The following is a 15,052-nucleotide window of genomic DNA, read 5'->3' as shown; positions in this document are numbered from 1 at the left end:
GGTTTCCTCATGGTTCTATTTAAAGTCATGTTCTCAAATTGTTCAGAGAACGTTAAGAAACAATGTTCTTTTGTGGGAATTTCAGTATTTCAGCATACCTTTTCTTCAGGTTTCTTCATGTTTCTATTTAAAGTCATGGTCTCAGAAAATTAAGAAAACATTCCATAAAAGCCACAAGACAACATTAGTAATGTTCAAAAAACGTTCTAAGAATATTATAAAAAAACATATAAATTCCGTTCTCAGCATCAACAAAACTCTATGCTCCATCTTGTCAAGTGAGTTGAGGTGTGTTCTTTTGAAATGGGGTCTGATTGAATACACTAAAATGAACAGATTTCTATGAGTAAAACAAAATGCCCTCCAAATACACCTCCGCTGTTTTCAATCAGGATCTCAGCGAACACTGCCTCATTGCCTGTATCCGCTATGGGTCCGCGGTCAAACGACCACCCCTCATCACTGTCAAACGCTCCCTAAAACACTTCTGCGAGCAGGCCTTTCTAATCGACCTGGCCTGGGTATCCTGGAAGGATATCGACCTCATCCCGTCAGTCGAGGATGCCTGGTCATTCTTTAAAAGTAATTTCCTCACCATCTTAGATAAGCATGCCCTGTTCAAAAAATGCAGAACTAAGAACAGATATAGCCCTTGGTTCACTCCAGACCTGACTGCCCTTGACCAGCACAAAAACATCCTGTGGCGGACTAAATTAGCATTGAATAGTCCCCACGATGTAACGTCCTGACCAGAGTTCTTATGTGTTTTGCTTGTTTAGTGTTGGTCAGGACGTGAGCTGGGTGGGAATTCTGTTGTGTGTCTAGTTCGTCTGTTTCTATGTTCAGCCTGATATGGTTCTCAATCAGAGACAGCTGTCAATCGTTGTCCCTGATTGAGAATCATATATAGGTGGCTTGTTTTGTGTTGGGGATTGTGGGTGGTTGTTTCCTGTCTCTGTGTTTGTGTTCTGCACCAGCTAGGACTGTGACGGTATGTTCTTTTGTTATTTTGTATAGTGTATTGTTTTGTGTTGATTAAATTCATTATGGAAAATTACCACGCTGCGTATTGGTCCTCTGATCCTTCTCGCCTCTCCTCGTCTGAGGAGGAGGACGAAGTAGACTGCCGTTACAGAACCACCCACCAAACAAGGATCAAGCAGCGTGGCAACGGGCAGCAGCGACAGCAGCAGCGGTACCAGGAGGAATGGTCATGGGAGCAAATATTTAACGGAGAAGGACCCTGGGCTAAGGTTGGAGAATATCGCCGCTCTCGGGAAGAGATGGAGGCAGCTAAAGCCCAGGAGCGGTGGTCTGAGGAGGCAGCACGGAAGCGGGGCTGGAAGCCCGTGAAGAAACCCAAAACATTTCTTGGGGGGGGGGGGCTAAAGGGTAGTGTGGCGAGGGCAGGTAGGAAACCTGCGCCCACTTCCCATGCTTACCGTGGAGACCAGGAGTACGGGCAGACACCGTGTTATGCGGAAGAGCGCACGGTGTCTCCTGTACGGGTGCATAGCCCGGTGCGGGTTATTCCACCTCCCCGCACTGGGCGGGCTAGAGTGAGCATTGAGCCAAGTGCCATGAAGCCGGCTCTACATATCTGGCCTCCAGTACGTCTCCTCGGGCCGGTGTACATGGCACCAGCCTTACGCATGGTGTCCCCGGTTCGCCAACACAGCCCAGTGCGGGTTATTCCACCTCCCCGCACTGGACGGGCTACGGGGAGCATGCAACCAGGTAAGGTTGGGCAGGCTCAGTGCTCAAGGGAGCCAGTACGCCTGCACGGTCCGGTATATCCGGCGCTACCTTCCCGCTCCAGCCCAGTACCACCAGTGCCTACACCACGCACCAGGCTTCCAGTGCGTCTCCAGAGCCCTGTTCCTCCTCCACGCACTCTCCCTGTGGTGCGTGTCTCCAGCCCAGTACCTCCAGTTCCGGCACCACGCACCAAGCCTCCTGTGCGTCTCCAGAGCCCTGTACGCACTGTTCCTTCTCCCCGCACTCGCCCTGAGGTGCGTGCCCTCAGCCCGGTACCACCAGTGCCGGTACCACGCACCAGGCCTACTGTGCGCCTCAGCATGTCAGAGTCGGCCGTCTGCCCAACGCCGCCTGCACTGCTCGTCTGTCCAGCGCCGTCTGAGCTGCTCGTCTGCTCAACGCCGCCTGAACTGCCTGCACTGCTCGTCTGCTCAACGCCTCCTGCACTGCTCGTCTGCCCAGCGCCGTCTGAGCTGCCTGCACTGCCTGCCTGCCCAGCACCATCTGAGCCATCCGTCTGCCCAGCGCCGTCTGAGCCATCCGTCTGCCCAGCGCCGTCTGAGCCATCCGTCTGCCCAGCGCCGTCTGAGCCATCCGTCTGCCCAGCGCCGTCTGAGCCATCCGTCTGCCCAGCGCCGTCTGAGCCATCCGTCTGCCCAGCGCCGTCTGAGCCATCCGTCTGCCCAGCGCCGTCTGAGCCATCCGTCTGCCCAGCGCCGTCTGAGCCATCCGCCTGCCCAGCGCCGTCTGAGCCATCCGCCTGCCCAGCGCCGTCTGAGCCATCCGCCTGCCCAGTGCCATCTGAGCCATCTGCCTGCCCAGTGCCATCTGAGCCATCTGTCTGCCTAGCGCCATCTGAGCCATCTGTCTGCCCAGCGCCATCTGAGCCATCCGTCTGCCACGAGCCAGAGACGCCAGCCAGTCAGGAGCTGCCAGAGACGCCAGCCAGTCAGGAGCTGCCAGAGACGCCAGCCAGTCAGGAGCTGCCAGAGACGCCAGCCAGTCAGGAGCTGCCAGAGACGCCAGCCAGTCAGGAGCTGCCAGAGACGCCAGCCAGTCAGGAGCTGCCAGAGACGCCAGCCAGTCAGGAGCTGCCAGAGACACCAGCCAGTCAGGAGCTGCCCTACAGTCATGAGCTGCCCTCCAGTCATGAGCTGCCCTCCAGTCATGAGCTGCCCTCCAGTCATGAGCTGCCCTCCAGTCATGAGCTGCCCTCCAGTCATGAGCTGCCACCCAGTCATGAGCTGCCACCCAGTCATGAGCTGCCACCCAGTCCGGAGCTGCCACCCAGTCCGGAGCTGCCACTCAGTCCGGAGCTACCTCTCTGTCCTGAGCTACCTCTCTGTCCTGAGCTACCTCTCTGTCCTGAGCTACCTCTCTGTCCTGAGCTACCTCTCTGTCCTGAGCTACCTCCTAAATCATGTGGGGGCCGTGGGGAGGATTCTTAGGCCAAGGTCGTGGGCGAGGGTCGCCACTCAAAGGACGCTAAGGAGGGGGACAAAGACAGTGGTGGAGTGGTGTCCTCGTCCACCGCCGGAGCCGCCACCGCGGACAGATGCCCACCCAGACCCTCCCCTTGAGTTTTAGGGGTGCGTTCGGAGTCCGCACCTCAGGGGGGGGGGGGTACTGTAACGTCCTGACCAGAGTTCTTATGTGTTTTGCTTGTTTAGTGTTGGTCAGGACGTGAGCTGGGTGGGAATTCTGTTGTGTGTCTAGTTCGTCTGTTTCTATGTTCAGCCTGATATGGTTCTCAATCAGAGACAGCTGTCAATCGTTGTCCCTGATTGAGAATCATATATAGGTGGCTTGTTTTGTGTTGGGGATTGTGGGTGGTTGTTTCCTGTCTCTGTGTTTGTGTTCTGCACCAGCTAGGACTGTGACGGTATGTTCTTTTGTTATTTTGTATAGTGTATTGTTTTGTGTTGATTCAATTCATTATGGAAAATTACCACGCTGCGTATTGGTCCTCTGATCCTTCTCGCCTCTCCTCGTCTGAGGAGGAGGACGAAGTAGACTGCCGTTACACACGATATGCAACTGTTCAGGGAAGTCAGGAACCAATACACGCAGTCAGTCAGGAAAGCAAAGGCTAGCTTTTTCAAGCAGAAATTCACATCCTGTAGCTCTAACTCCAAAATGTTTTGGGACACTGTAAAGTCCATGGAGAACAAGAGCACCTCCTCCCAGCTGCCCACTGCACTGAGGCTAGGTAACACGGTCACCACTGATAAATCCCCCGCAGCTACTCATCCCCCGCAGCTACTCGCCCAAGCCTCCCCAGCTTCTCCTTCACCCAAATCCAGACAGCAGATGTTCTGAAAGAGCTGAAAAACCTGGACCCGTACAAATCAGCTGGGCTAGACAATCTGGACCCTCTCTTTCTAAAACTATCCGCCGCCATTGTTTCAACCCCTATTACCAGCCTGTTCAACCTCTCTTTCGTATCGTCCGAGATCCCTAAAGATTGGAAAGCTGCCGCGGTCATCCCCCTCTTCAAACGGGGTGACACCCTAGACCCAAACTGTTACAGACCTATATCCATCCTGCCCATCTAAAGTCTTCGAAAGCCAAGTTAGTAAACAGATCACTGACCATTTCGAATCCCACCGTACCTTCTCCGCTGTGCAATCTGGCTTCCGAGCCGGTCACGGGTGCATCTCAGCCACGCTCAAGGTACTAAACGATATCATAACCGCCATTGATAAAAGACAGTACTGTGCAGCCATCTTCATCGACCTGGCCAAGGCTTTCGACTCTGTCAATCACCGTATTCTTATCGGCAGACACAATAGCCTGCCTCGCCTGGTTCACCAACTACTTTGCAGACAGAGTTCAGTGTGTCAAATCGGAGGGCATGTTGTCCGGACCTCTGGCAGTCTCTATGGGGGTGCCACAGGGTTCAATTCTCGGGCCGACTCTTTTCTCTGTATATATCAATGATGTCGCTCTTGCTGCGGGCGATTCCCTGATCCACCTCTACGCAGACGACACCATTCTGTATACTTCTGGCCCTTCCTTGGACACTGTGCTAACTAACCTCCAAATGAGCTTCAATGCCATACAACACTTCTTCCGTGGCCTCCAACTGCTCTTAAACGCTAGTAAAACCAAATGCATGCTTTTCAACCGTTCGCTGCCCGCACCCGACAGCCCGACTAGCATCATCACCCTGGACGGTTCCGACCTAGAATATGTGGACAACTATAAATACCTAGGTGTCTGGCTAGACTGTAAACTCTCCTTCCAGACTCATCTTAAACATCTCCAATCCAAAATCAAATCTAGAATCGGCTTTCTATTTCGCAACAAAGCCTCCTTCACTCACGCCGCCAAACTTACCCTAGTAAAACTGACTATCCTACCGATCCTAGACTTCGGCGATGTCATCTACAAAATAGCTTCCAACACTCTACTCAGCAAACTGGATGCAGTCTATCACAGTGCCATCCGTTTTGTTACCAAAGCACCTTATACCATCCACCACTGCGACCTGTATGCTCTAGTCGGCTGGCCCACGCTACATATTCGTCGCCAGACCCACTGGCTCCAGGTCATCTATAAGTCTATGCTAGGTAAAGCTCCGCCTTATCTCATTTCACTGGTCACGATAACAACACCCACCCGTAGCACACGTTCCAGCAGGTATATCTCACTGATCATCCACAAAGCCAACACCTCATTTGGCCGCCTTTCCTTCCAGTTCTCTGCTGCCAGTGACTGGAACGAATTGCAAAAATCGCTGAAGTTGGAGACTTTTATTTCCCTCACCAACTTTAAACACCAACTATCTGAGCAGCTAACCGATCGCTGCAGCTTTACATAGTCCATCTGTAAATAGCCCACCAAATCTACCTACCTCATCCCCATACTGTTTTTATTTTAATTACTTTTCTGCTCTTTTGCACACCAGTATCTCTACTTGCACATCATCATCTGCTCATGTATCACTCCAGTGTTAATCTGCTAAATTGTAATTATTCGCTCCTATGGCCTATTTATTGCCTACCTCCTCATGGCTTTTGCACACACTGTATATAGACTTTCTTTTTTCTACTGTGTCATTGACTTGTTTATTGTGTTATTGGCTTGTTTATTGTTTACTCCATGTGTAACTCTGTGTTGTTGTCTGTGTCACACTGCTTTGCTTTATCTTGGCCAGGTCGCAGTTGCAAATGAGAACTTGTTCTCAACTAGCCTACCTGGTTAAATAAAGGTGAAATAAAAATAAATAAATAAAATAAAAAATAACATGGCATACTAGCTCTATCCTGGTGGAGCAGTGGACTAATTCCATGGCTAGAAAACAGAAGATCATAGGTTCGAATCTCACTGAAGCCTTGTCACAATAAAAAATCTATGTGTTTGCATGCTTAATGCCTAAGCAAATTAATTTCCATGTGTCCTATCTGTGCTTGGAGTTCAAAACAGTTAACCTAAACTAGAAATCTTATTGAAACATTCAGCGAAAGTTTTAAGGAAGTTATTCAAAAACCTTTACATCTTTACATTTCATTCAAAACATTCACAACATTTAGAGAATGTTCTCAGAACGTTATTTAATTACTTTCAAATAATGTAAAATTTCTGTTCTCAGAATGTTAAAAACAAACTCCCAGGATAACTTTCAGAGAACCATAATAAAACGTTCTCAGAACCTTCCTGCAACCTAAAGATTTATGTTTCTAGAACAGGCAAACATTTTATTTCCATTCTCAGAATATAAAAAACAAAAAAACATTTTGTTTTACCGTCAGGAAACGTACGGCTATGTTCCCAGAACCAATGGCAAACCAAAAACGTACGTTCCCACAACTTTTAAGAAATGTGCTAGCTGGGTACTGTGCTATGATGACTTCCATCTGTGGACTCATCTGGAATGATTCTTCTCCCCATGGTTGTGATCTGTGTCACATCTGCTAGCCTCACACTCTCACAGCTTGCGTCTGGCTTGTCTGACACTAACGACAGTCTGCTGCCCCCCATGTCTCCCTTGGTGTGTCAGTATCTCTACCTCCATCTCTCTCAGGTTTCATATCTGCGTCCATGTCCCTATGCCACTCTCTCACTGTAGTATCTCACAATGTAGTATCTATATCGATTTTATATCCGCATCCGTCTTGTTGTATCTTTGAAGATGCTAATAAATTACACAGATCACTAACACTGACGTAATTATAAACATACTATAAATACGTTATGAACACATTAAACAGTTAATGCATGTGAATGGCAGTGGCACCAATTGAACTCTACTAAAGAGCACTTTACACATTTCAAAGGGCCCTTTGAAGGGCTTGTTTTAAGTGACCTCTTCACTGACAATTAAGGAGGTTAAGTTTTTCACTTGAACAAAGACATTTCTCTCACTCCATTTCGGCATCATTTTTCTGTGCAAGTGACACTCAACCCCTGAGCCTACCAAAAAGTCAAATCTTTTGTACCATACACTTGACATTGGACGGGCGTATAAACAACACATTACTGAAATGTAGCTGTGTGAACTCACTGGCTAGCAAAATAGCTATTTGTGAATACCTTGTGTGCCTCTTCATAGATATGTATCTGGTACTTGATGTGTCGAAGTTACTTCATCAACCAGATGGAGATGATCAATAAGCACAGTTCCCCTGAAGCACCCGCCAGCTGATCAAATAATAAACCTACTGTGTTTGACAAAGTAGAGTGACTTTGGGAAAAGGGGCAATACAAACAGACAGAGATATACCATTTTTTTGTTCTATGACAGTTGATAATCCATTTGGAGTGTCAGGGTTGTGGGTGGCCCACGTTGAACTGTTATTACTTTGATTCCATTATTTATGCTATGATATACAACACACCTAAAGTGTCACACTTAAAACAAACTAGAAAAAAAATCCTAATGACTTAGAAATCAAATAACCCTAGGGTTTTCATTTGATCACAGTTCCAGACAATCAACATGTTGCATCATGGGATGTCATGGTGTGAGGAAACCATGGCAACAGAGTGTGAGAGAGAGAGCCAGAGCTCTTAGGGAGTTGCCATCTGCGACAGTGTCAAGTAAGGTGACAGAGAGAGGCTAGAGCAATCAGTGGGGTGTACCAGCATGCATTGCAGGGTGGGCAGAACAGTGTAAACCAAAACAGAACCTGATATGACAGTTCTCTTTATACACACACATACACACACACACACACACTTGGCCATGAGACACCTCCAGTGTTTTACAAGGGAGAAATACTGCTGGTATATTCTTGACATCCAATCATTTGTATGAGTGGTCATTGGTCACCCATTCAGAGCTACAGTATGAAAGTCCTTCTGCTTTGACTTTGTCGAGAGCTAGACATGAATCACTAGTGATGGGGAAAATGCTCAACACATACACTCATAGCTACATATAGCTGAATGGAAGCTCTTTGATGGTGAGCTAATGGCTGCCGTTGTGTTAAAAAAGGTAAATAAATGACAGTGTATGTTATTTTCTCTCAACACTGGGTTTTAGAGCCTTGAAATCCACATGAAAGCCTCTAGATGAAAGCTGATAGACATCAACTGTGATGTGAGGGCACTTCTTTTGATTTTACATAACTACTGAAACCTAAATTATATTATAAACTGGGTGGTTCGATCCCTAAATGCTGATTGGCTGACAGCCATGGTATAGTTTGTGGTCATATGCACATCCTTAAAAACATAGGTGCTGGGCTAATAAAGAATACTAGTATAGAACAAGAAGGCCCCCACACTGTTAAAGCTCCCAATTCCCCTGACAACGTTTAGATCCGAACCTGATACTGAACTGAACACAATATCACACCGTGTACCACGGGTATGACAAAAAATGTATTTGTACTGCTCTAATTACGTTGGTAACCAGTTTATAATAGCAATAAGGCACCTCTGGGGTTTGTGGTATATGGTCAATATACCACGGCTAAGGGCTGTATAAAGGTACTACTCGTTGCATAAGAACAGCCCTTAGCCGTGGTATATTGGCCATTTATATTTAACCTTTATTTAACTAGGCAAGTCAGTTAAGAACAAATTCTTATTTACAATGACAGCCTTCGCGGGAACAGTGAGAACTGCCTTGTTCAGGTGCAGAATGCCAGATTTTTACCTTGTCAGCTCAGGGATTCAATCCAGCAACCTTTCAGTTACTGGCCCAACTTTCTAACCACTAGGCTACCTGCCACCCAACATCATAAGAAGAAATCCGATCAATAAATCAGTGGATTGACTAATCAATCAATGACACTATCCTAAGTGTTTCCATAATGGTAGGAGTCTGACTTGCCAACCAATGTCATTCCTCAAAGAGCTTTGCACTCATACCGCTCAGGAAGGAGACGCGTTCTGTCTCCTAGAGATGAACGTACTTTGGTGTGAAAAGTGCAAATCAATCCCAGAACAACAGCAAAGGACCTTGTGAAGATGCTGGAGGAAACAGGTACAAAAGTATCTATATCCACAATAAAACTAGTCATATATCGACATAACCTGAAAGGCTGCTCAGCAAGGAAGAAGCCACTTCTCCAAAACTGGCGGTTTGCAACTGCACATGGGGACAAAGATCGTACTTTTTTGGAGAAATGTCCTCTGGTCTGATGAAACAAAATAGAAGGCTACCCAAAACGTTTGACCCAAGTTAAACAATTTAAAGGCAATGCTACCAAATATTAATTGAGTGTATGTAAACTTCTGACCCACAGGGAATGTGATGAAATAAATAAAAGCTGAAATAAATCATTCTCTCTACTATTATTCTGACATGTCACATTCTCAAAATAAAGTGGTGATCCTAACTGACCTAAGACAGGAAATCTTTACTGTGATTAAATGTCAGGAATTGTGAAAAACTGAGTTTAAATGTATTTGGCTAAGGTGTATGTAAACTTTCCGACATCAACTGTATATGACACCCAGACAGGAAAGTGGTGCTGTTTTAAAGTGTGTAAATACCCTGACCACATTATACTAAACATGGATCAGTACCCTCTTTCATAGGCTTGCACCAAGATGCTCTGTATAAATTATAAACATTCACACATTTTTGGGGGAAAATGTCTTGGCTACTTTTGAAAAAAAAGTAGATTTTGAAATTGTTAAGGAAGTCAACAGTGCCACCTACTGAGGTCAGACAACAACTGCATTCATCCATGTCAAACGGAACTCAAGTGGCTACACATTCAAACGTTCTGTGTAGCACAGGATTAATGCAGTTTTGAATTTCCCTGAAAACACCTGGTTGCCAGTTTGGATTAAATCCAGATGACATTCTAACTGCAATCTGTGAACACAGACAAGACTGTGTTGTGAAGTCTTACGAGTCAGGGTTATGGCACCCGTTGCTCAACCCAAACAATGGACAGTCTAAAAATGAATGTATTCAAACATTTCGCTTTCTAAAACTAGAGGAGAGGAAAGGCTGTGAAGAAAGAATCAGTGCATGCAGTATGTGATGCAGAACTAAATAACTATGAGCATTTCGTATCAGTTCCAGGTAGTTCCTTGCTGTTTTACTCAAGTTTCTTCAGTTTAGTGCCTAATGAACACAACCCTACTTTTGTTACTAGAATGGAGTGTTGCCATCCACAATGTCAAGGCAGAAAATAGGCCAATATGTTCAAGTGCCAGCCCTGTGATGAGTGAAGTTGATCCAAAAGGTTCTTTAAAAGCTCTCTGTGTTTGGCAATTTTTAAGTTGTGGAGGCTATTTGAAGGCTCAAAGAGCTTAGAATGCACGACTAGATGAAATACCTCATATCTTATGGAGCACATGTTTGACATGTTTACATACTGAGGTGATCCTCATGACGTTTTAAGAACTTCTGAGCTGGGTTGTTTCAAGGCAACAAATGAGGGGATATCAATCAAATCTACTTCATATCAGTAGGGCTGGATTAATGCAGGGGCTTCCGAGCCCCTGGACCCAGGCCCGTGGAAGCCCCTGGACCCAGGCCCGTGGAAGCCCCTGGACCCAGGCCCGTGGCGAGAGGTAGAAGTAAATAAATAAAAATAAAGGAAATGTATACAGTATATATACAGTATATATATATATTCTAAATGTTTTTTTACTGCAACCGCCAACCACAGGAGGATTCAGGAGACCACTCTCAATGAGTGTAGACAACCTGCTGCAACTCTGCTAATCATCAGATGGAGGGAGGAGATGAGGAGGGTAACTGGGGTGTCCTGCCTTGATTGGGTAACTGATTAATAAAAAATAAAAAAATAAACTGCATAATAAATAAATGTGACTGGTCAAATGTGTGAATCAGGGGCTGGGCCAAAGCCAAAAGTGGGCCCAAGAGGCATTTAATTTTTAAAATGTTAATTATTATTATTTTAAATCCAACCACAGGATCCCGCTCTTAATGTTCAAAATACACTAGAGAGCATAATTTAGTCACACAGGATCAACAGTTTCTCAAAAAATAACTGGATTACATTTTATCACAAGGGCATACAGGTAACTGGCAAAATAAAGGAAACACCAACATAGTGTCTAAAAAGGGTGTTTGGCCACCACAAGCAGCCAGAACAGCTTCAACGCACCTTGGCATAGATTCTACAAGTGGACCTAAACCATGCCAGGAAAATGCACCCCACACCATTACATACTATTTGTAGCCCTCTTTTACTAAAGTGTTTTCTGGGGCTCCCAAGTGGTGCAGCGGTCTAAGGCACTGCATCTCAGTGTTAGAGATATCACTATAGATACCCTGGTTTGAATCCAGGCTGTATCACAACCGGCCCTGATTGGGAGTCCCATAGGGCGGTGCACAATTGGCCCAGGTTTGGCTGGTGTAGGCCGTCATTGTAAATAAGAATTTGTTCTTAACTGACTTGCCTAGTTATATAAAGGTAAAAAAAATATATGTTGGCAGTTACCAGTTGCCTACAGTCTGGCAGGCTGCAGTTTGGGCAGCATGCTCCCCAAATATAGGCTACATCTTGCTGCATTGTGACCATAGACATATAATCCATAGAAGGGTCTTGTGAAATCCTACCCTGGCAATTTGACTGTTAAACTCATGGGTACACTAACAATGGATGCCAGTCCTGACTTGAATGGGAACTGCCATCTATGGATTATATTTCTATGGTTGGTTGCGGCTTTGGGTTGTCCTTTTGCTAATTTCTAAATACAATCGTGGTAAAAATGCACAGTTTTGGAAAGCAAATGCCTACTGCGGAAAAGAGAAGACTAATCTGTCTGTAGAACCAACATACATTTTTTCTCAGCAACTCCCAATTTGTAGCTAACAGCAGCACTTTTCTTCAAAGTATCTCATCTTGAGACAGGCTATTGCCACGACGAGCACATCGGCCATCACCGTGACTAGTAGCCTATGGCTTCATCTTCATCATTAGGTGAGTCAGTGTGCCACTGGAAATGTTATTTAGTAGCCTACTGTAGCCTATGATATATACACTGTATATATATATATTGCCTCTTAATATTGTACAACATGTGTGTCGCTTCATTGGCCTGAGCTATTGTTTGTTTGAATTCAAGACCAGATAAAAAAAACAAAGCCTATGATTTCTAAATCTGGCCCTGGCCATGTATGGAAATCCTAAAAACGCCTCTTCTCAACTCTATCCTATGACACAAGGCAAACATTATTATGGCTTTATTATAAAGGGTATTTTTCTTCAACAGTAAATTTACATCTTGGTGCACGGATTTGTTTACTGAAAATGATGGTGTGCCAGGAAGTGTGTATGATTTCTTAATCCGGCCCTGCATGTCAGACGTTCAAACCTACTGTAAGCTATTTTACTCTGTTCATTTTACATTGAATTGCATTGCTTAATTCCATTACAGACATGTTAACACCTGACAGTCAATCCATCACAACCTTTGATAGCATTCAGGGAATGCTAAACTGTGGTTCAAATCAAATGTTCAAATCGAATTTATTTGTCACGTGCCGAATACAACAGGTTTAGACCTTACAGCGTGTTTGTGTGTGTGTTATAATATGACAGATGGCTACATTCCATTAGAGAGGTTTAGGCTACCTCCTGCATCCACTTGTGACAGGTGGCAGGTCAGGGGTACAATGACAAGTTGAGCGACGCTTTAAGAGTCCTCACGCCTTCAACCCCACACAAGGCAAAATGTGTAGAGTTTCCTCTTAGACTGAATCAAACACCTGGGTCCTGTTCAATAGGACCGGACAAAGAAAACAAACAGAAACAGGTCGGGACTACAAGAACTTGTCTAATAAGAAACAGAAAATTTTGCTCAAAACTTTGTTACAAATCTGGAATGAACACTACCATGTGCTTTGTGCTGAATTACCTCAATTCCACTTTTAAATGTGAATCTAAAAATCCTCAGCATAATGTCAAAATAGCAACTGTCTGTGCAGTCTGTTATTCTGAGATAGCCATCTCCAGAAGTCATCCTGTAATCTCTGGCTTTCACACTGTAATCTGTCACTCCATTCTCATTGACTGGCAGCAGAGCAGCCATGGTGATTACGTAAATGGCTGGTTTTAGTTTACAATACTTAATCCGAAACATATTTTATTCCCTGACGGTAAAAATAAGTGTGTGTGTGTGTGTGTGTGTGTGTGTGTGTGTGTGTGTGTGTGTGTGTGTGTGTGTGTGTGTGTGTGTGTGTGTGTGTGTGTGTGTGTGTGTGTGTGTGTGTGTGTGTGTGTGTGTGTGTGTGTAAGGAGTGTATCCTTTCCTTTCCTCACTGTGCAAGGTCGTTAGAGAGCTCAGTATCAATCCAAAGGAGGACAGACAATCTAGGAAATGAGCTCTACAGCCACAGTGAAAGTGCACTACCCTGAGTCGAGATCAGGCCCAAAGTATCTGGGCTTGCAAGGATCAAAACAGGGACTGTTTCTGCAGTCTATCCCGGTGGAGAATTTCCACAACAGCTACGAATTAGCTTTAAGCTTTGTGGCGTTTGGCAAAGTAAAGGAGTTCACACAAGAAATGTATTTATTTTTATTTTGGCCAAATGAAACCATTTTCTTCCCCTATGTTACAGTAACATATCATTGATCTGCCCAATTTCCTTATTTCACACTCAATAGAAACTCTGTCTTTCTCCCTGGCTTTTCATGCTAGCAACCCTCTGGTGACATCATAACATTCCAGTATCACATCAGTCATCATATCATTCATCACATCAACTACTTGAGAAGACAATGGACTTTGATGTTAGATCCAAGCAAACTCACACACTCACACTTTTTACTCACACACTCACACAGTTTTAGCATTCATGAACAAACTTAGGCTACTAAAACACATGTAACTGTTTAAGTACATATTGGTATTAGTGTGTCTACAAACGCTGCCCGCTTACTGTTTCCCAAGAGGCCGTGGGGCTCGGACTGCCTCCTCCCTGTCCGACTGTCTGGCTCCTTCTTCTTCTTGCTCGCCCTCAGGCTCCCAAATCGCTTCATGGGGCACGATGGGACACAAGTATAGTGTATAAACCCAAGTAGAACATATCCGACTAAATAGGAGTTATCGGATTCAATCAAGCCTGAACAAGACCCGATTCAAGCTTCAATGTTCCCCTTCTCGCAAAAACCGCACTCCAAGATAATCTGATCCTAGCTCAGGCCAGCCAGGTCAATCTTCTCCTTTAGGAGCTGTGCAAAACTGATCCAAGGACAGTGCTGAGTAGTGACCGTCAATCCACGTGAATGGTCCCAGGGGTACTCTCCAATATAGACAGTGTGGAGAGACTGGAGATGTGAGCCAGCCAAATAGTTCACAGTAGAAACATCTGAAGGAAGAGCAAGAACGTAGCCAGCCAGGCTGAAAGCTTCACTCCCCAGAGGAGAACTGAAAAACTTTCAGTAGCGATTCCTCTTAAACACACTTTTCAAGACAAAGAGTTCTGTCCTCCTTTCCCTGGAGCTTCCTCGCTCTCTCTATCTTTTTCTAGCTCTCGCTTTCTCGTTCTACCTCCCTCTCTTTGAATCTTTGTTATATCTGGTCCACAGGCGTCCAGCAGCAAGAGTCCCTGCTGCTGTAGATTGTCATGTGCAGCTGTCTGCAGTGTGTGTTGTCCCTTTAAAATAGGCAGCATCACAGAGAGGCTGCTAAAAGGAGACTAAACTCGCTCCCTCTCACACACACACAAACACACTCTTTTTCTCTGACAGTTGATTGGCTCTGAGCAAAGCCCTGCCAACCCACCCTCCCTACTGCTTCTGCTCTCCTGTTATTCTGGAACTCTCCATCTCTCTCTCACAACTTCCCTACGTAGCGCTTTTCTGGCATGTGCCTGTGTTGACAGGTTCCTAGCAGTATAACATGGTGGTTT

The 15,052-nt window shown here is 45.5% G+C and overlaps 1 protein-coding gene across 4 annotated transcripts in view; it reads right to left on the bottom strand.

Annotated features, from left to right (window-relative positions):
- LOC120027752 (5'-AMP-activated protein kinase subunit gamma-1-like) overlaps positions 1–14,839 on the bottom strand; it is a 79,033-nt gene extending 64,194 nt beyond the window's left edge. For 3 of the 4 annotated variants that reach the window (XR_005473340.1, XM_038972765.1, XM_038972766.1), the window contains exon 1: positions 14,081–14,839. Coding sequence is in view for 3 of the 4 variants with exons in the window: in XM_038972765.1 (XP_038828693.1) it covers positions 14,081–14,180 (100 nt within the window). In the remaining variant the exon portion in view is untranslated. The remainder of the gene's footprint in view (positions 1–14,080) is intronic. The other variant, XM_038972767.1, reaches the window with a different exon arrangement.
- Positions 14,840–15,052: the final 213 nt, after the last annotated feature.

Source organism: Salvelinus namaycush, chromosome 33, assembly GCF_016432855.1.
Source record: "Salvelinus namaycush isolate Seneca chromosome 33, SaNama_1.0, whole genome shotgun sequence".
Taxonomy (NCBI): domain Eukaryota; kingdom Metazoa; phylum Chordata; class Actinopteri; order Salmoniformes; family Salmonidae; genus Salvelinus; species Salvelinus namaycush.
Note: the sequence above shows the minus strand (reverse complement) of the source record. Positions and strands in the feature narration are given on the sequence as shown.